At 33.2% G+C, this 23,580-nt stretch overlaps 1 protein-coding gene across 2 annotated transcripts in view; it reads right to left on the reverse strand.

The window, feature by feature from the left end:
• The window catches only part of rap1gds1 (RAP1, GTP-GDP dissociation stimulator 1), a 53,520-nt gene that overhangs the window by 24,220 nt on the left and 5,720 nt on the right, over positions 1-23,580 (reverse strand). Inside the window, exons 2-5 of one of the 2 annotated variants that reach the window (XM_051115016.1) lie at positions 23,404-23,514; positions 20,368-20,490; positions 12,493-12,618; positions 6,944-7,090 (exon numbers count right to left, since the gene is read on the reverse strand). In XM_051115016.1, coding sequence (XP_050970973.1) covers positions 6,944-7,090; positions 12,493-12,618; positions 20,368-20,490; positions 23,404-23,514 — 507 coding nt within the window. The remainder of the gene's footprint in view (positions 1-6,943; positions 7,091-12,492; positions 12,619-20,367; positions 20,491-23,403; positions 23,515-23,580) is intronic. The other variant, XM_051115017.1, reaches the window with a different exon arrangement.

The following is a 23,580-nucleotide window of genomic DNA, read 5'->3' on the forward strand; positions in this document are numbered from 1 at the left end:
TTACAATAAATAAAACTGTGGTAACTTGCTATCCACCACCATCAGTGTTGTTATTGTATAACTATAACTATAAGTGAAACTTAAACTATTAAGCAATTTTTGTAACTGAAAAACATTAGAAAAAATAGAAATGATCTCATATAAATGTCTAAGATAAATTAAATCTATATAGATATAAAACATATATTAAAAAAAAAAGACCAGTAAAAACAAAAAAGCACAAAAAATACAAAAAATAATAGCTGATTCAAAATATTTAATGAACTGAAAGTGTAATTGTAAAATGCAAAGCATTTATTTTGGTGTAATTAACTTGAATCCACAGAGCTTAAGGTGTACAGTTATGTTTTCTAAAATATATTGCTTTTTTTAAATTATCATTAATCAAATTTTCTTTTTTTTTATGCACATGATTTCATTTCTTCAGCATACCTTCTAAAACCACATTATGTAACATATGCTTTCAAATGAAAGTAAAAAAAAATCACTTGCTATGAGTGATTTCAACATTGTTTATATCCTGAAATTTTCTGAAAGAGCTAATTTACCAGCTCAAAGTAAAACAGACTTTACATAAAATGCAGCCACATTATATAATGCTCTGAGATTTCATTTTTGTAAAGTGCTTTGCTGAGACTAGCACAGAAAATATAGTCTTGACCTGAAAATGTGAAAGATAAATCAAGACCACAGTAAAACACAGTGAAGGACTGCTTAGCCATCACATTTTATGTACATACACAAGCGCTTCGCCACTGAAAATACTGGGTTCAACCACACTTGTTTTCCAGTAGAACTATCCAAATTAGTTTGAAAAAAGTAATCTACCTGAGAATTAATCAGATATTTTGACTTATTTTTAGTCGTCAACTAATATATAAACTAAACCGATATTTGGCATTTTTAAATTACTGGCATCAGCTTATAAGTTTTCTATTTGGCCAATAAGAGTTGAAAACAGCTTTTATTTTGACAGCATTTAAAATGCCACATCTGAGCACAACTGTGAGAGTAATCTTTCCATGATTTCAAATTACTGTATGTTGCTCTATATACAATTTGCCACTACGTCATAGGCCACATTTAAAAAAAAAAAAATCAATATCGGATTACAACTACTTATTTTAATATTAGCTTTATATTGTATATCGCTCACTCACTGGTCATCCTGCTCTCTAAGATATCAGTTGACAACTACTTATTTTAATAGCAGCTTTATATCGCCTATTGGTCACCCTGCTCTCTATATATTGATATCTGCCATAAAAAACAATATTGGTTGAAAACTACTTATTTTAATATCGGCTTTGTATCTGCCATTAGTCACCCTGCGCTCAAGACATCGTATTTGCCATAAAAAAAGTCAATATCGGTTCACTGCTAGTTTTAATGTCAGCTTTATATCGGCCATTCGTAACCCTGCTCTCTAAGTTATCGGTATAGGCCTAAAAAAAAAAAAAAAAAATAAATCAATATCGGTTGACAACTACTTATTTTAATATTGGCTTTATATCGTCTATTGGTCACCCTGCTTTCTAAGATATTGGTATCGCCCATGAAAAAAAAAAAATACTGGTTGACAGCTACTTATTTTATTACCAGCTTTACGTCGGCCATTGGTCACCCTGATCTCTAAGATATTGGTATAGGCCATAAAAAAAAACAAAAAACAATATCGGTTTACAACTACTTATTTTAATATTAGCTTTATATTGTATATCGCTCACTCACTGGTCATCCTGCTCTCTAAGATATCAGTTGACAACTACTTATTTTAATAGCAGCTTTATATCGCCTATTGGTCACCCTGCTCTCTATATACTGATATCTGCCATAAAAAACAATATTGGTTGAAAACTATCTGCCATTCGCAACCCTGCTCTCTAAGATATTGGTATAGGCCATAAAAAAATCTAAACATGAACTAAACATGAACTCCCAAAATGTACTGCCAGATTTTGGAAGATAAATTCTTGAATCAGAGGTACAAGAGAATGTGATGCTTGTCCTTCAAGAGTCACTCTCAACTTATCTGTCTATAAAGTCTATAAAAAATGTCTTCATGTATTTCACAACACGTCAGCTTGTTATTCTTATTAGGTCAGGGGCGTTTTTTAGGATTTTTTCCCAAGCAAAGTCTCTGAGAACCTGACACATTGCACTTCTGAAGACTCCAGGTAGGTTGCAGTTCTGGAAAATGGTGGCGCTGGAGACTAAACGGTTCCTGATGGTGTCACACCTAATTCTTCACCTTAATTCCTAATTCTTTTGCAGTTAACATGCGTCTTTTCTTCTTCACCTGTTTTTTTCTGACCATGCAGACTCAACAAGCATTTCGCTGTCCAATGGTCAAGCCTTAACGTTGCAAATTCTTGTAATGCATTAGTATTGCATTCTTCTCATGGGCATTTAATAATTTAGACTTTTCAGTCTGGGTTAAATATCTTTTTTGGCTCATTTTATCTGTAAAAGAAAACATGCCTAATAATTATGCACACCTAAATATAAGGAGTTTTTCACTTCCAGCCTTCACGGACAGTTATATATCACTTACAAATGATTAAATACAAAATTAATAGTAGTTATTAAGATTGTTGTGGTTTGGAATTAGTAAAATGTGCTTGGTAAAAAAATATGAACAGATTATCAACATGCCTAATAATTATGCACACAGTGTAGCTCACTCACTGGTTATCCTGCTCTCTAAGATATCGGTATCGGCCATAAAAACACAATATCAGTTGACAACTACTTATTTTAATAGCAGGTTTATCACCTATTGGTCACCCAGCTCTCTAAGATATCGGTATCTGCCATAAAAAACAACTACTTATTTTAATATTGGCTTCATCTCGGCTATTAGTCACCCTGCCCTCTACGATATCAGTATTGGCCATTAAAAAAAACAACAAAATATCGGTTGACAACTACTTATTTTAATATTGGCCATTAGCCACCCTGCTCTCTAAGACATCGTATTTGCCATAAAAAAAATGTCAATATCGGTTGACTGCTAGTTTTAATATCAGTTTTATATCGGCCATTGGAAACCCTGCTCTCTAAGATACCTGTATCAGCCATAAAAAATAATACTGTTTGACAATTACTAAATCGGCATGTTATCGCCCATTGGTCACCCTGCTCTCCATGATATTGGTATCGGCCATAAAAAAATAATTAATTAATAACTGGTTCATAACTAATTTTAATACTGGCTTTATATCACCTATCAGCCACCCTCCTCTCTAAGATATCGTTATCGGCCATTAAAAAACACTATATAAGTTGAGAACTACTTATTTTAATTTTAAAGCTCACTAAATGTGTCATTTTATGTCTTGTTTATGGTTAATAACTGACTTTTTTTTTTGCAATGCTGTACAAGTAAGCCCTCAAATACCCAGTTAAAAGATGTTTTGGTTTGTCTAGAAATGTCTTGATGACACACCAAGATGTAGGCGGCACCGGGACACATCTGGTGCCATCAATTTGTCAGGAAGCAGATGTTGATCAGTAAATTCAACGAAGCAAAGAGGAGACGGCAGCTGAGACAGCAGAGAGCTGTGTTAAAGAAGACGGCCCAGGCAGAGGAAAAGATCCACAGTTAAAAAAGGAGAAAATGTTGAGTTTGAGAGACCATGAAAGCAGAGTTTGGTACAAAAAAACATTGTAACACATAACCTTTAAAACATTTATGCAACAAAAGTCCCCTTCATCATATTTAATAAACAGCTGACAGTCCAAAATGCTTCTTCCCTACTACATAATTGCTTGTTATTTGCTTTATCGACCACAGAAGCTTTGTTGGTCTGAGCAAGAGCATTTGAACAACAGCTATTGGCCAAATGTATCAAATGAGAAAACACAACATAACAAGCCTTGGCAGAACTGGACGTTAGCCAGAAATCACTGAGAAACTCTTGCCAGTAATCGAAGCCCAAATCACGTCAAGGAAATGTCAACCGGGGACCTGCAGATCTCACTGATGGAGAATGAGTCACGCTTTATAAAAAAAAACTAAAGTATTTGCATCTCATCTAAAGCTCATGTCAGATTTAAACGCTTAAATGCTGACAGTTTACAAACAGAAAAACTCATCAACTCAGTGAGAGACATTACGTTTCAGCCAGTATTTTGGTTGGCCACCCTGCTCACCAAGATATCGGTATCAGCCAAAAATACACAATATCGGTTCCCAACTACTTATTTTAATATCAGCTTTATAATGCCCATTGGTCACCCTGCTCTCAAAGATATTTGAGAGCAGTTGTCAATATCAATTGACAATTACTTATTTTAGTATTGGCTTTATATCACACATTAGTCACCCTGCTCTCTAAGACATAGTATTCGTCTTAAAAAAAAAGTTAATATCAGTTGACAACTACTTATTGTAATATTGGATTTTTTAATCGCAGACTGGTCACTGTGCTCTCTAAGATATCGGTATCCGGCGTATAGAAAAATCAAGTCAATATCAGTTGACAACTGCTTATTTTAATATCCGCTTTATATTGGCCATTGCTCACCCTGCTCTCCAAGATATCGGTATCGCCCATAAAAAACTTCTAATCAATATCGGTTGATACCTACTTTTTAATATTGGCTTTATATCGGCCATTGGTCACTCTGCTCTTTAAGATATTGATTCGGCCACTAAAAAACAATATTGGTTGACAACTAATTATTTTAATATCAGCTTTATACCGGCCATTGGTCATCCTGTTCTCCTCTTGGTTTCAACAAAAAAAGAATATATATATATATATATATATATATATATATATATATAGGTTGACAACTATTTATTTTAATATCGGCTTTATATCACACATTAGTCACTCCAAGATATAAAAAAAAAGTTAATATCGGTTTACAACTACTTATTGTAATATCGGCTTTATATTCCCCATTGGTCACCCTGATCTCCAAGATATCGGTATTGGCCATAAAAAAAAAAATTGGAATCAATATTGGCTGACAACTACTTATTTTAATACCGGCTTTATATCGGTCATTGTTCACCCTGCTCTCTAAGATATCGGTATAGACCATAAAAATCAATATTGGTTTACAACTACTTATTTTAACATCAGCTGTTTATTGTATATAGCTTATTGGTCATCCTGCTCTCTAAAATATTGGTATCTGCCATTAAAAAATAAATTTAATTTTGGTTGACAATTACTTTTTTCAATATTGGCTATTTGGGTTCTGATATTACAGTTAAGTATTTTGGTTGCAGATATACGTAAAAAAACAAAAAGAAATGGAAAAAAGTAACATCGGACCAGGCATGTAGAGTGAAAGTTGTACAGAAAAAAAACTCCAAAATAATGAGCTTATGTGATTAGATGAGTCATTTATCTTGGTGGCTTAGTAAACATGATGACAGACTTTAAGTTAAAACAGATACACTTTGCAAAGAAACACAATCTGTTACATGACACAACATTTGAGAGAAAGAGAGATGAGGGAAAGAAAAAGACTGGTTCAAAACAGCGTGAGGAAGATGCTCAGCAATAATAAGCAGCCCACTGGCTGTTCTCTTCCATTAAAATCATATCTCACCATTTATTTTCATCAAAAACAAAAACGCCTGACCTAAATTTGTTGATTTGCACTAGCCTCTGGATGCGAGGTGTAATAGATCGAAAAAAGCTATTACCATTTCAAGCCTTGCCGGCAAACAGGGATGAGGGAAGCAGGGCTCAGCCTGTCCATCAATTATTCAAGGACATCAAGTCACAAAGATGTAAATACACTCCCTGCATTCCCTTAAATATTAAACAATGCACTGCACTGTTGAATAGCACAAGGCCAGAGCCTTATGTAACCTCCTGGGCATGCATTTTACAAGTAACACAGACAAGTAACACTATTCTTTTAAATGTAAAAGGTGTCATTTTTTCAATGTTAAAATCCTATTTTAACACACAGAGCCTATCAAAACATTGATCTGTTTGTTTAAGAAGTCCAAACAGGAGATAATCGGTGAAAAGCTATACATTAGCATTTCTATTATTCTCAATGGCAGTTGCTTGGCTGGAGCATTCAGCTCTGGAAGCAGACAACCAGTATGTTGCATTCTTTGATGGAAGGGACTCAGTCCAGTTTTGTTTAATTTTTAAAGGTAATCCCCAGTAAAATTACATCAAAACATTGACCGGTTGATCACAAAAAAAGTGCACAGAGCCAATTTAAAAATTATGAAAAAAAGTATGAAATTATGAACATTTAAAAAATTATTTTTATGCATATAAAACTAAAACTTTTTTTTTGGTAGAAAACACAGCTACTTTTGAAAAAAAAAAAAAAAAAAAAAGTTGGCAATTTGAAAAATATGAAAAAATTATTTTAAAATGTAAAAATTATTTTTTATGCATATAAGTTTCTTGGCAGGAATTAATTAAATTAATTTAATTAACTTTTTAAGGCAATCCCTATTAAAATTACATCAGTAAAATTACTTCTTTTTTTGCTACTGCTCATAACAAAATGTACAAATATTTATTATGGCAGGTAATTAAAAAAAATACGAAGACAGCTGAATTCACAACATTATTAATAATTAACACCACCACCCGTTGCACTGGACATGAAAGCTAATCACCAAACACAAGGAGAAGATTGTAGCCGTATAATGTCAAATCAGTGAAAGACAATAGATTCAGAATGCATAGAAGTTAAACAACACAAAGGCTTTCTTAGAGTGGTCCCCTACAGATATTACCATTAATGTTCAACTGTGAGGAAATACTACAGTCAGACTCAAATCAAAACACGACTGAAACGTCTGTTTTACAGACAATGAGATAAAAGTTGCCTTATATCTATGCAGCATTGATTAACACATGGATAATTTTGAGAACATCTCAGACTATACCAATAAGGGACCATTCAAAAACATCGCCTTCTTGGTTTTGGGGGGATCGGTCATTACCATTATCATTGCTATAGTTCATCAGCATGCCACAAAAGACAGTCAAGAGCTTCCCGGTGGCCGGGTCAGTGCTTTCGGCCAGAGACTTAATGTGCTCGGCAACTATCTGAGCACCACCCGCTGCGTCAACTGCACTTCTGCCCTCATCTGCAAAACAAAGAGGTCACATAAAAAAAGAAATAAACAATAAAAAAGGCAACAAATGACACAAAGAAACAGCAACCTGGAACAGAATGACAGAAAAGAGGGTGTTAAAGGAATAGTTCACGTCTTCCCGAACAATTCACATGATTCAGTCGCAGATTTTTCCTTTTTGGTTGAACTATTCCTTTAACGGAAGGACAGGTTGGGATATCCATGAATGCATCCTTATGGAATGTAATATGACAACTGATAAAGTTACATGGAGAACACAAGAAAATAACCATTTTGAAATAAAAGAAGAGCAAATGAGATCCAAAACTGTCTGCTGAAAATGCATATTACACCAGCACTGGATTTGTTTACAGCTGTCAGGTTGACATGAGGTGCAGACATAACTAAAGGCAAAATCAGAGACCAGAAGTGCAGCAGAAGCACGGCATACAAAATCCAGACTGCAGCAGAATCGCTAAAAAGGGAAGGTGTTAAAAGATCCACAGAGACGCCGAGGTACAGCATTATTTACGCACTGAGTATTAAAGGCAAGAGCCTGACTAGGTTTTCTAGGTTAAAGCAGCAAAATAAAAAAACGAAATTATGATTACTCAAACATTTAATTGACAAAAGACCTTAAAAGCAACATGAAATGGCAAATACTTTTGTAACATGATGCATTTAGAGAAAAAACAAATGTACCGTGGGACTTGAAAACATAAACAACAATAGCATCTGGAAAAGTTCAAATGTTATGGTGTGGTGATGTCAGATAAAAGCAAAAGTCATTTTTAGTGGTAAGTGTGCAGTTAGATATTACATTTTAATAACATTTTCGGAAAATGTGCACAGATGAATCTCACTCCTACGGGATCAACTGCTGGCCAAGGCTGGACATCAATATCCACAAACAAGCAGCAAAATCGTGAAGAAAAAATGTTGCTGAAGGTTATAACACACTTACATACATAAGCATTTACTCTGAAAATGTATTTAATTTATTTGTCTAGTTAGTTTATGGATATATTTAAGAAAATAATGATCTCAATTTTTAGAAAATGTCAGCTGCTTCCTAGTTTTATTATTGTTAACAAAAACTAAATGAACTAAAAAATAAAATACTTTTTATTAATGAATAATAATATGAATTATTTTCAGTAATTGAAATAAAATAAAATAAATGAAAATTAGAAATGCAGCCTAGCAACTAACTAATTCAAATAAAATACATCTAAGGTGAAGTACTAAATTAATACAACTAAAAATAAAATCCTAAATAAACTAAAAAACTATTAAAATGACAATCACATAAAACTAATTACTAAAACTGTAACTACAATCAAAATAAGATTTTGTTTTTTTAAATTAAACGTGATTAATTGTGATGACTTCCACCTAACATTGAAGTTTTTAAATATAATTTTATATTGCAATAATTTCACATTCAATCTTCAAATTAAGGTAGAAACAACAAAGACATTTTTGGTATTTGTTCAATTTTTTTTTTTTTTTTTTATGACTGAAGGTATCACTGATACCAATATTATTGATGTCTCTAGGAAATTGTTCTTTTTTTCTTAAAATTTAACCATTGACTATAGCCATTCAACATTACAGTACAACTGAGAGCTATCCAATTTACTATTTATTAGACTTTAAAAATACCAACTACTTCTAATTTAAGTGAACGTAAAACAATCTTCACATAAACCCATTATTTACCTGTGCCCTTCGGGAAATACAAAACATGCAGGAATTAAACTGTTTTTAAACACTAAATACTAAATAAAATATAGATGAATCCTTAAAGCGACAAAAGTTATTAATTTCCACCTTTTTCTTTTGTTCTTTGATTAATAGACATCACAGCAGCTGGGTTATTAGCTTATCTGGCTGCTATTACTTTAAGAGCTGCCGCTGCTTCACGCTTTAATATGAAATGTTACAGGCTACAGCGTGCCGGGGGCATTTGTGCATGCAACTTAAGCAGTTGTGATACGAGCACAGTGTAATGGCTGACAGGACAGGTAAATTCATTTTTACTGACATCTCATCTGAACGCAGTTCACTGTTGTTCTTCTGAAGCTCCCTCGTCACCTGTACGACTGAAAAAAATCTCCAGTTTGATGTGGTCGAAAAGACATTCTGCAGCTAAATAAACACACTTCTTGTCAAGAAAAAGAGACAGAAGCAGCAGTTGTGAGTGAGGTGGCCAACCCTAGCCGCGGCCGCCTCTGCGTTAAATATTTTTAACACAGTTAAACTGGAAAAATTAATCACCCGAGTTAACAAACTAATTTTGACAGCACTATAAATAATACATATAAATAATACTAAAATACCACTGGTGACTGCCTGTGCAAAACTCAATGCCACAATACAACAATGCTGTGGGTTTTTTTTTTTTTTAGCACGTTGCTATGTGGCGGCTGGGTTGTTGATTACTGGCCCAAGTCAAATAAAAAAATAAATAAATACAGCCCATCCTCAAGTCTCCTATCTTACACTTGACTGTCCTACTTCACAACATGCTGTGACTATGTAAATAAAAGTGATTCACGAATCATGAATCATTCATTTCAATCCCTAACACAGCACTATAATTCCATTTTTAGTCATACTTGTCACAGAAACAAAATACTGTCTTAACCTAAACCAGCAATTTATATTTAAGCTTAGTTTTCCAGTAAACTCTGTGAACAGATGACAGTGTCTGTGTGTCAGATATGAGTCAGCTTAGCTGCTATGAACAATGTTTCAGGTTTGTTTACACTGATGCTTGCCCACACTGAGTCTACGGCGACTGCCTTTTATAACACAAATCAGGAGGACCGTGCACAAGAGGAGAGAATGTGATTTAAACAACAAAACAAAGTAAAAGATCTGAATACTGAAAACAAAGACACTGGATGATTCCCAAACTGGCTTCTTTGATTGGTTTTGGACGCTGAAAAAGACAACTAATGCGTGGGGTTTGCAAGTCAACGAAGCCCTTGAGTGAAATGCATGACGATGACATGTGTGATCTCTTTCAAAGGGTCAAAGCCATCTGGGATCAAGTTCAGCTGCCCCGTCAATCAGCTTCACCATCAAACACATCTGTGTCCATTTGCCGAGGGCTCCTAATGCAATGCCATTTTTTTCTAACTGTTAGTAGCCACACAAATCAACTCTAAGTATTTGAAAATTTAATACATATCAGAATTAAATAACATTCAAATACTAATTAAAGAATTTTATATATATAGACAAAGTCATGTCTATAACCAAACCTTCAGGATACAGGGAAATAAAAATGTAAAGTTTGGTGTGTGTAAGTGCTACTGAAGTGGAGATTTATGGCTCAGAATGGGAGAAAAAACTCATTTTGAGAAAACAGCCTTTAAAAAGATGGATTGTAATTTAAATCTATTGACACAAATAGATAAAGTGCTATAAAAGTTAACAGTATCTTTTCCACTAGTCTCAAAAAACACTTTATGAAAAACCAAAAAGCCCAAAATCTCAAACTTGACAGGCGCATGAAAGAACATTATATTTTTGCCTGCAGTGTCTCCCCTTAAGTTATTTATTTGAATTTTTTATTAGATTTAGTTGTTAATAACAACCACACTGGTAAGGAATGGTCATAATTAAAAATGAATTTGTCAATGCCAGTGCACAGTAGTACACTAGTACAAACACAAATAGAGTAAAAATCACACTTTGAAAAAGTCGTTTTTAAGATATGATTTACGTTTTACGTTTCTAGTTAATTTCAGATTTTTTTTTTTTTTTTTTGACATATTAGAGTCAAAAGTTTTTTTCATCTCATTTTTGTCACTCCATATTTCAGGAAATACTCAGAACATACAGAAAACAATATATTTTCACAATTCTGGGGAGAATAAAATGAGAGAAAAAACTAATTTTGAGAAAACGGGTTTAAAAAAGATGGATTGTAATTTAAAATCTACTGACACAAATAGACAAAGTGCTATAAAAGTTAACAGTATCTTTTGGAGGTTTTCTTTCCACTGGTCTCAAAAACACTTTATGAAAAACCAAAAAGCCCAAAATCTCAAACTTGACAGGTTGATTTATATAAAATGTTGTATATAATCAAATAAATTATATATGAACAAATCCCTCTGTAAAAACCTTCAGGATATAGACAGAAATAAAACTGTAAAGTTTGGTGTAAGTGAAGTGGAGATTTATGGCTCAGTGTGGGAGAAAAAAATTGAGAAAACGGCCTTTAAAAATATGTATTGTAATTGAAAACTATTGACACAAATAGATAAAGTGCTATAAAAGAAACAGTTAACAGTGTCTTTTGGATGTTTTCTTTCCACTAGCCTGAAAAAAGCATGTTATGAAAAATCAAAAAAAGCCCAAAATCTCAAACTTGACAGGTGCATGAAAAAAAAAAAAAAAACAGTATTTTCGCCTGCAGTGTCGCCCCTTAGGCTATTTAATTATTTATTTTACATTTTTATTAGATTTAGTTATTAATAAGAACAACACTGGTAAGGAATGACCATAATTAAAAATGGATTTGTCAACGCCAGTGCATAGTTGTACACTAGTATAAACACAAATAGAGTAAAAATCACACTTTGAAAAAGTCATTTTTAAGACATGATTTATGTTTTAGCGTTTTAAGCAGGCCCAAATATGAATTACTAGATCAATTAAATAAGTCTGCAGAAAAATGGCAGCTTCCCCATCTTTCATCAGTCAAAATCACTCGACTCAGCTGTGATCTTGAAAGCTGTTCGACGGCCACACTCAGACGTACTCTTGGGAACGACATTCTTCCTGTTTTTTATCCACACAAAACTCATTTCATTTCCCTAAACTCTCCTTGGTTACATGTCAATACGGTTCACACCACTGTACTGTTACAATTACAAAGCAAAACACATTACAGCCATAAAATATTGTACTCTCTCCTTACTATAAAGAAAAATAAATATGACAAGTTAACATAGATATAAGATCAAACGCCAACCACTGCTAATTCATCAATATGGTTCATGTACAAAATAATTACCAATGGACTAGTTGATTATTGATGCAAAACTGTGCATAAATTCAATAATTCAGTGGTCTAGAGTCAACTATTTCACTCACACCACATTCACGTAGCATCTTATAACACTTTGGGATGTCTGTCTACCATTTAGAATCAAGAATTTGGCAGTTCTTGTACAATTACTTTTGGAAACCATGTGTGAAATGAAAAAGCGCAGGAAAAGTTTAGCTAGAGATCTGAAAACTCGCTCAACTATCAGCTGCACTGCCTTCCTCATGTCACTCATTCAGACAACTGTAGCAGCAGTTCTCCTTCAGATCAGCCCAGAGACTCTGAAATATCTCACATAGATGTGACGGGGCTGGGAAGGGCTGAGGGAGTGATAATGGGCACTTACGGCTGTCGTAGCAGATGTTGCCGAGGGCCCGTCCCGTCTGGAGCAGTATTTCCTGGTCCTTACAGTTTAGCAGCTGAACCAGCGGAGGAATGAGGCCTGCTTCCACACATGGGCTCCTCATGAATTCTGCAGAGAACAGCAATAACCTTAGCTCAAAAAAACATCATCAGATTAACGATGACTGATTTAAAAACTAATGTACCATATATTCACTTTCTGATGTGCAGTAGACATCTGTGCGCTCGAGCGCTTGTTATGCATGTCTAAATCATGACTACACAAAACATCTCTAGTCAAAGAATGTACGAGATTGTTAAAGGAAATAGCAAAATTTGAAGCCTTAAAGGGTTCAAACAAAGAATCCTTTAAAAATCAATAAAAAACACCTACTGAAAAAAATATTACTATTGCATAGTAATGGATCTTAATTGATTCTTATTTCATCCGATTAGTCTGACTGTATTGTTTAATTAGCTTTTATTTTTATACTTTCAGTTTACTTTTTATTTAGTTTTAATTTTTTTTTAAGATTTCTTTAGCTTTAGTTTTTATTCCAGTTTCAATTTTAGCAATTTAGTGCTACATATTTTGTTTCAGCTGCCAATGCAAGTTTTTTTTTTTTATCTAATATTTTAATTTCATACATTTCATTTTATTTTTGTTTCACTGCAATTATCATAAATAAATAAACACACACACACACACATTTTAATTTTAGTTAATATTAACAACAATGGCAAACAGCATTGGTCACATTTTCAAAAAATGTATTTATATACTATTTTAGTATTTATATACTATTTTTATTTTAGATCTGAATATTTTTTTATCAGCTTTTATTTTTATATTTTCAGTTTTCTGTTTATTTTGTTTTAGGTTGTAGTAATTTTTGTGCATTTGTCATTTTCACTAGTTTTTAAATATTTCTATTTAGCTTTATTTTGTTTTTATTCCAGTTTTAATTGTAGCAATTATAGTGCTATATATAAGTTTTAAATGGATTGTTTCAGTTTTTTTAAATCATTTTTTTTTAATTTAATTTTATTTTATTTTATTCTTGATTCACTGCAATTATCATAAATAAATAAACACACACACACACACACACACACACACACACTTTAATATATTTAGTATTCACTAATTGGCAACACTTTACAATAAGGTTCAGTAGTTAACATTAGTTAACTACATCAGTTAACATGAACTAAGAATAAACAATACTTCTATAGCATTTATTAATCTTAGTTAATTTACTAATGCACTGCTAAAATCAGGTTGTGTTTGTTAACATTAGTTAATGCATTGTGAACTAACATAAACAAACAATGAACTGAATTTTCTATTTTTATACATTTACAAAGATTAATAAATACTGTAATAAATGTATTGTTCATTTTGTTCATGTTAGTCTGTATAATTAACTAACATTAACTAATGCAACCTTATTGTAAAGTATTACCAATTAATTTAACTAAATTTTAAAATTACATTTAAAAAAAATATTAATTAAATGAAATGTATGCATTTATTTACTAGCTACACTGACCAAAATTCTAAACTAAACACTTTTGTTTTTTGCCCCCATTTTTCATGAGCTGAACTCAAAGATTTAAGACTTTTTCTATGTAAACAAAAGGCCTATTTCTCTCAAATATTGTTCACAAATCTGTCTAAATCTGTGTTAGTGAGCACTTCTCCTTTCCCGAGACAATCCATCCACCTCACAGGTGTGGCATATCAAGATGCTGATTAGACAGCATGATTATCGCATAGGTGTGCCTTAGGCTGGCCACAATAAAAGGTCATTCTAAAATGTGCAGTTCTACTGTATTGGGGGGGGGGGTCCGGGGGAGAGCCCCAAAACCAGTCAGTATCTGGTGTGACCACCATTTTCCTCCTTCGCATAGAGCTGATCAGGTTGTTGATTGTGGCCTGTGGAATGTTGGTCCACTCCTCTTGGCTGTGGAAAGTTGCTGGATATTGGCAGGAACTGGAACATGCTGTCATATACTCCGATCCAGAGCATCCCAAACATGCTCAATGGGTGACATGTCCGGTGAGTATCCTGGTCATGCAAGAACTAGAATGTTTTCAGCTTCCAGGAATTGTGGCACAACAATGGGCCTCAGGATCTCGTCATGGTATCTCTATGCAATTAAAATACACCTGTGTTTATTGTCCATAACATACGTCTGCCCATACCATAACCCCACCGCCACCATGGGCCACTCGATCCACAACGTTGACATCAGCTAACCGCTCACTCACACGACGCCATACACGCTGTCTGCCATCTGCCCTATACAGTGAAAACCGGGATTCATCCGTGAAGAGAACACCTCAAGTCGATCATGACGACGAACTGCAGTCAGGTCGAGACCCCGATGAGGACGACGAGCCTGCAGATGAGCTTCCCTGAGACGGTTTCTGACAGTTTGTGCAGAAAATCTTTGGTTATGCAAACCGATTGTTGCAGCAGCTGTCCAGATGGCTGGTCTCAAACCTGTGCAATAATCATGCTATATAATCAGCATCTTGATATGCCACACTTGTGAGGTGGATGGATTATCTCGGCAAAGGAGAAGTGCTCATTAACACAGATTTAGACAGATTTGTGAACAATATTTGAGAGAAACAGGCCTTTTGTGTACAAAGAAAAAGTCTTAGATCTTTGAGTTCAGCTCATGAAAAATGGGGGCAAAAACAAAAGTGTTGCGTTTATAATTTTGGTCAGTGTATGTATTTATCTATCTATCATTTTTAATAGTTTTAGTTTTGGTTAACAACATCAACACTGGTACTAAGGAAATACCATAATCAGTGCACCTTAGTAACAGCACTTTAAACCATACTGTAGCAAATTCATCAGTTAAATCTTAAAATGTATCTTTAGAAAGTGCTGGAGACTTTGCAGATGAAACGCAGATGTTCCCCAAGGAATGCTGACAGCCGAATGCCAGCAGGAGCTGCCAGAGATCTGGCACGCCAGCAGGCCACTGTCATTAGCTACCTAGCAAACTGCTAAAAGGCCATTCATTATTTTAACCTTTTTATCTCAGGCGCTCTCCATACCCTTCCAAAGCCCAGCTCTATCTGTCTGAAGTGCGCTTTAAAGAAACACTTGTGTAATTAGACTAAAAGCTTTAGGTGAAGAAGCACACTGACTCTGCAGGATTGCAGGCTGATGCGCTAAAGCTGTAATTACAAACGCGGACGTAAAAGCCCAGTGACTTTTAAAATGGCGATTTGGGCGAGATTTAGTAATTGCTGTTTTTCTCCACGCTTATTTTCTTTGAAGATACCACACCAGAGCCTGGTAAATATTTAATAAAAGTAAGTTAATTGAATCAAATAAAAAAATAACAACAAATATATATTTTGAAAGATTTAGTACTTAAAAAGCAGTGATCAGAGAAACTAATTAAGCTGATCAAAGAACACAGAATTACACGCTGCGCTCGTGTGTTCGTGCACAATAAATTTAATTGCTGATTTGCTCTTGCATAAACAAGGTAACTTATCTGTAGACGAACGACTACAGATTGGTTCTGTCAAACACAGTCCAAACACAGACTGAAATTACGTCTACAAAGAAAAGTGGATAAATACATTTTCAGCACCATGCAGAAATCTGTACTCTAGTTTAGCCGGCCAAGCTGTTATTCAGCCCTGTTAACATCAAATCTGTGACTGGATTTTGACAAAGAAAGACATCAGCCAAAACTGGCAAATGGTACACTCATAAAAGCAAAATACATCTGACATATGTGACTCTGGACCACAAAACCAATCATTTGGCCCGAGATGCAACTATTTGAAAATCTGGAATCTGAGGGTGCAGAAACATCTAAATATTGAGAAAATTGCATTTAAAGTTGTCCAAATGACATTATTAGCAATGAATATTACTAATCAAAAATAAAGTTCTGATATTTTTACGGCAGGAAATTTACAAAATATCTTCATGGAACATGATCTTTACCTAATGTCCTAATGATTTTTGGCATAAAAAAAAAAAAAAAAAAAAAAAAAAAAAAAAAAAAATCGATAATTTTGAACCATACAATCTATTTTGGCTATTGCTACAAATATACCTGTGCTACTTAAGACTGGTTTTGTGGTCCAGGCTCACATTTTATAAATATTATTGTTATGATAAACATAAAAAATAAAACATAAAAAAATGCAATCTCAAACATGCATTTACCATATCTTATCACGTTATTTACAAATAAAATCGAATAAAATATGAGCTTGAAAAATGTTAATTACCTAGAATTTCAATGGATGAGTAAATTATGACTTAAAGGAGCAGTTCCCTTCCAGATCAAAAATTTACAGATAATTTACTCATTCCCTTGTCATCCAAGATGTTCATGTCTTTCTTTCTTCAGCCATAAAGAAATTATGTTTTTTTGAGGAAAACATTTCAGGAATGATCTTCATATAGTGGACTTCTATGGTGCCCGCGAGTTTGAATTTCCAAAATGCAGGAAGAAGGGTCTTATCTAGCAAAAAAAATGGTTATTTTCTAACAAAAATGATAATTTATATACTTTTTAACCTCTTGTCTTGTCTTGTCTAGCTCTGCGTGAACTCTGTGTAATCCGGGTCATGACAGTTAGGGTACATCTAAAAACTCCCATCTCATTTTCTCCTCCAACTTCAAAATCATCCTACATCACTATTTTACCTTTTTTCTTAAAGGGCGTTTGACCTTCTTTGCATGTTTACTTTGTAAACACTAGGTCAGTACTTCTGCAGCAATGTAGGGTGATTTTGAAGTTGAGGGAGAAAATGAGATGGGAGTTTTTCGACATACCCTAACTGTATTGAAATGGAAAACACAGAGTTCACACAGAGCTAGACAAGACAAGCATTTGAGGTTAAAACGTATATAAACTGTTATTCTTTTTTTTAGAAAGTAACTGATTGTTTCACTAGACAAGACCAGATTTCCTCAACTGGGATCGTTCAGAGCCCTTTAAAGCTGCATTTTGGAGGTTTAAACTCGCAGGCACCATTGAAGTCCACCATATGGAGATAATTCCTGAATTTCTTTACGACTGAAGAAAGAAAGAAAAGAACATCTTGGATGACAAGGGGTGAGTAAATTATAAGGGGGTGGGTAACTTCTCCTTTAATTTTCATTTTTGGGTGAACTAAGCCTATCTTACAAAATGTTTTACAGACAGTGTAAATAGAGTGAATTCGGGACCTCAAAAGCAAAGCATGAATAAAATTGCCAATAAAAATGATCACTTTTACATTTAAATCATGAAATGTAAGTAATGCATATTATTGAGAAAATCTGCATGCAATTAATATTGCATTTATATTTTAAATTCCTTTTTTTTTTTTGTAAAGCATACACTACTACAAGTTTTTGAACACTACGATTTTTTTTTAAAGATGTCTCTTCTGCTCACCAAGCCTGCATTTATTTGATTCAAAATACAGAAAAAACAGTAATATTGTAAAATATTTTTACTATTCAAAATAACTGCTTTCTATTTGAACATATTTTATAATAAATGTAATTTAGTCCTGTGATCAAAGCTTCAGTGTCAGATGATCCTTCAGAAATCATTCTAATTTGCTGATTTGCTGTTCAAGAAACATTGGTTATTATTACTATTATTATCAATATTTAAAACAGCTAAGTACATTTTTTTCAGGATTCTTTGATGAATAGAAAGATCAGCATTTATGTAAAATAAAAAGCTTTAGTAACACAACACTATACCATTCAAAAAGCTTGGAATCAGTATAGTTTTTGTTTTTTTTGGGGGAAAGAAACTATAGAAATTATTACTTTTATTTTGCAAGGATGCTTTAAATTTATCAAAAGTGATAAAGACATTTATAACATTACAAAAGATTTCTATTTCAGATAAATGCTGTTCTTCTGAACTTTCTATTCCTCAAAGAAACCTGAAAAAATGTACTCAGCTGTTTTCAACATCATAATAATAATAATAAAAATGTTTTTTGAGCAGCAAATCAGAATATTAGAATAATTTCTGAAGGATCATGTGACTGGAGTAATGATGCTAAAAATTCAGCTTTGAAATCACAGGAATAAATAATTTTTAAAATATATATCCAACAGAAAACATTTTTTTTTTAAATAGTCAAAATATTTCAACATTACTATTTTTGCTGTACTTTGGATCTTTAAAAAACTTTCGACTGGTAGTGTACATCTACACATTTATTTATTTTTCAGCCATTTAATTGATAAAAAAAAAAAAAAATAGTAATTACCATTATGTTTCAAAACAATTGTTAAGACGCAGCCCTAGCCTGTGATAATTATATAAAAATTACATTTTATCACGAGTAGTAATTTAAAAGCGTTTACTGCATTTATTTTTATTTTTCTCATATCATACTGAAAATCTCAGGACTGCAACACCATGCACTCAATTTTAATCTGTTTGTCTGTTTTGAGATCGACTGGTTCTGCTGCGCTGATCTTATAGCTTACATGCGAGCCTATCATTTCCTTCACGCTGTCAATAGCAGTAATAATGACACGCATGAGCGGCCACAGACTTGACTGCAGCGTCAGTGAAAGTGGGGGAGAAGAAGCAGAAAATAGCAGAGACAAACAAACAGATCTATGTGGGGCAAAAACAGGTTTATTTTATGAATTTAAAACAGGTTTCTATGAAGAATGATAGTACAGAGCACTACTAAAGCTAGTGAAAATGAAGGCAGTATATTAAGGCTCTGAACTCACAGAAATGATTATTACAATGCCATATATTTTTATTACCTCAGTCTTTCTTAAAGATTCACTCAGTTTTTTTTTCCTAATTTAAAAGCAACGATCCCCAAAAAACTGAATAGTAGTTTTGTAGAGAAAAAAAAAAAAAGTAAAGAAAATCATAAACACAGAGAAAAAAAAAATGTAGATTTCAGTTGTATCTGTGGTTTATTAAAATGGCGTTTTATTCAACAAGGACCGGGATGTCATACTTTTAGTACCTTTTTTTTGGGGGGGGTTTTGTTCAGTTTTAGTTTGTTTTTTAGTACATCAAGTTAAAAATAAAATGAGAAATTATGCCTTGGCAACTAGCTGAAAGAAAAGCTGAAAAAATATATATATATTTTTTATATTTCACATTTTCTTTTTGAGTTACTTTTTATGTCTGTATAGTTTTTATTAATTTTATTATTTCAGTTATAGTTTTTGTTTTTTTAGTACATCAAGTTAAAAATAAAATGAGAAATTTTGCCTTGGCAACTAGCTGAAAGAAATTAAGTTTTGTTTTTTTATATTTTATTGTATTTTATTTAAAGTAATTAACTTTCATCATTTTAATTTAAGGTTATATTTTTAATATTTTACATTTTCTTTTTGAATTACTTTTAGTAATTTTGTTGTATTTTTGACATTTTTAGTAGTTTTTTTTTTTTTATACCTATATAGTTCTTAGTAATTTTATTATTTCAGTGATAGTTATTGTTTTTTTAGTACATCAAGTTAAAAATAAAATGAGAAGTGTTGCTTTGGCAACTACCTGAAATAAAATAAGCTTTAGTTGTTTTTTATGTATTTTATTGCATTTTATTCAAGTAATGCTTTATCATTTTGTTAAGTTTCAGTTTACTATAATAACCCTGAGTGGGTTGATATTGAGAGCACATGACCAGTATAATCCTACTCATTTTATATTGGTAACACCTCCTATTATCAGACACTTCATGCTTATGAAATACATTAATTCTGGCAACCTGCTTTTAGCACCTTGAGCACCTACAGTGGCATTGCTAACTTTGGCATGACACTGCATCCACACCACTAGGTGTCAGTATGTCCAAAATGACATCGGAAGCAACAACTGGCGATGCAGGAGCACTTACCATTTTTGGCCACCTCTGCAATGATGTTGGCTACTTTTGGTGTACATGAGTTCTGCGCAGACAGAAGAGCGGGCATCATGGCAAGAACACCCATCTCCTGGATCTTTTCACTAGTCTCAACATCTGAAAACAGAGTGAGGAACATCAGTAACTATATGATCATCATCAGAAAGGATCTCACTTGCGTTGAGTAATGTATCACAGACATATCTCACGAATCCTTTCATAAACAAAGTGTAGAGAAAGTGTAAATAAGAGATTCATTGTGCAGTGTAGAGATGGAACTTTGTGAGGTTGCGATGAACTAAGATGAGTGACAGCTTTTAATGATTTTTAAGAGAGTTTGTAATTAAGATATTGATTTAATACAACAGTTAAATAAACAAGAAGTTAATATTAAGTGACTTACATTGTCTGACTATAACACTATTGTCTAATTTTGCACTACTGCGTTGTCAAAAATCGTCTGAAACAAGTCACAAGTGAGCCGCTACGCATCTCCATTCAAACACAGCGTTGTTTAGTTTATGAATCTACGAGCATTTTTAAATGAATCTAGTGAGTCAATGATTCAATTTCCCATTCATAAAGACAGTCACTCGCTTTACACCTGAATGAATCAGCCGTTCGAACGAATCAAATGAATGAATGATTCAGTAATTAAATCAGTGACTTGCCGCCACCTACTGGCAGTTTTAGTTTCATTTTTAAAGTATCTTTTCAGTTATTTAAATCACTTAATATTTATATATTCAAAATGTTATTTTTAAAACATTAATCTCAACATGAATTTATAAATTTGACATAAAAGATGACTTTCTAAGTTGGAAAAATGCCATTACAAATGTAAAAACAAAATTCCCCTGTAAATCATTTTAAGGAGTCAAATATCACCTCGTAATGGGAAGGCTAATTTTTAATCAGATTTTTTGGTTATTGATTAGAAGGTGCTCCTTAAATTTTGACGGTGCTCCTAAATGATTAAAGTTAGGAGCACAAGTGCTCCTAAAAAGAAAAGTAAACATAAAGCCCTGTATATCATGATAAATCTAGTCAATTTTTACTTTTACGACAATATCCAATATCTGTCAAGTCCCTTGACAGAAATCTAGTTAAAGGAGAAGTCCACTTCCAGAACAAAAATTTACAGATAATGTACTCACCCCCTTGTCATCCAAGATGTTCATGTCTTTCTTTCTTCAGTTTTAAAGAAATTATGTTTTTTTGAAAATATATGGAAATTTTTCTCCATATAATGGACTGATATGGTGCCTTGATTTTGAACTTCCAAAATGCAGTTTAAATGCGGCTTCAAATGATCACAAATGCGGTTGTAAAAAGGGTCTTACCTAGCAAAAATGATCAGTTATATTGGTTATTTAATGAAAAAATACAATTTAAATACTTTTTCTTTCTCAAACACTCGTCTTGTCTTGCTCTGCCTGAACACTAGTTCAATACAGTTTGGGTATGTCGGAAAAAAAACAATCGTATTTTCTCCCTCAATTTCAAAAATCATTTCAAAATCACCCTACATCGCTGTAGAAGTACCGACTTTTGCAAAGTGAACATGCAAAGAAGATCAAACACCTGTAACAAAAAAGGTAAAACAGCGATATAAGACGATTATGAAGTTGAGGGAGAACATGAGATGGGAGTCTTTCGACATACCCTAACTGACATGAACTGGGAAAAAAAAAAAAAACAAACAAACAGAGTTCAGGCAGAGTAAGACAAGACAAGCGTTTGAGATTAAAAAGTATTTAAATTGTATTTTTTTAAATAAAAATAACCGATCGTTTCGCTAGACCCTTCTTCCTCGGCTGGGATCATTTGAAGCTGCATTTAAACTGCATTTTGGAAGTTTAAATTCAGGGCACCATATCAGTCCATTATATGGAAAATGCTGAAATGTTTTCCTCAAAAAACGACTTTACGACTGAGGAAAGAAAGACATGAACATCTTGGATGACAAGGGGGTTGAGTACATTATCTGCAAATATTAGTTCTGGAAGTGGACTTCTCCTTTGACACTGCTGCAAGAGTGTTTCCAGCACATTGTCTGAGGTAGTGATGGTCAATTTGATGTCTTTCACTCTTCGGTTGCCATAATGCAAATCTATTGGAGATTTTGCTATTACAGCAAATATCTACAAGACACTGATGTTGGTTTGCGGGGAGGTTTTACATAACCACATATAAAGCGGAACAACTAGCTGCTGAAACTAGTCAATTTTAAAGCACAACAAAACTAGAAACAGGTTCTCATGCGCTTGATAAAGTCTATTTCATTAAAAATGTTTTTAATTAAGATAAAGTTAAAATTAATTATTATATATATATATATATATATATATGTAATATATATATAATGTAAAAGATTTTAAGAATTAGAAATTAGAAATATCACCTTGGCAATTAACTAAAATAGAAGTTGAAGCACTGAAATGACTAAAACTTAAAATAAATTAAATTTAAGAAAAATAGAACTAATAAAAATGACAACAGCAAAAAAAAAAAAAATACTAAAACTTAAAATTAATTTATAATATCATTGTTCACTCCATTATCCATGTCTAATTGTCTTTTTTTTCCCAAAATGGTCTCTTAAAAGTACATAAAACTTGATCAGACTGCCTTTTCCGGTCTAAATGGGCATTTTTTGCCAAGAATAAGCTGGTCAGAATTCAAGTAATACTGCAGCATCCTGAAGACGTCATTAGTGAAACAATAAGCTTGATCTTTCAATTGCACTTTAACGGATGCTTTCCATTTATGTCATTTTTAATTAAGTTTTCAGTTGGCTAAATTCTTCTTGGCAACGTGACACAGCGAAATAAAAAGTAACTGCAGGGTTTTTATCACCAAAATGGATTTCGTTCAATCCTGCATCCTTCAATAATCAGAATAGAAGACATAAGAAGCCTAAGCTGTCCTTGAGTCAAGGCTCCTGCTCTTTTCAATCATTCTTTATTCCAGCTGATGCTGTAAGGAATAATGAAAATAATCAGTTATAGAAAAGACAAGCAGACTTACTATTGTGGGCCAAAGCTTTGAGCAGGCAGTCCAAGCAGCCCTCCACACTGTCTGAAGCGCCGTCTGCTGATGAGAGCTTCAGCGTCTTCAGGGCTTCGCTCAGGTTATCCGCTGATGGAAGAGAAATAACAAACAGATTTCTCTCTTCACGTTTGCAATTACACAAATTCATTAAAA

Source organism: Labeo rohita, chromosome 7 (genome assembly GCF_022985175.1).
Source record: "Labeo rohita strain BAU-BD-2019 chromosome 7, IGBB_LRoh.1.0, whole genome shotgun sequence".
NCBI lineage: Eukaryota > Metazoa > Chordata > Actinopteri > Cypriniformes > Cyprinidae > Labeo > Labeo rohita.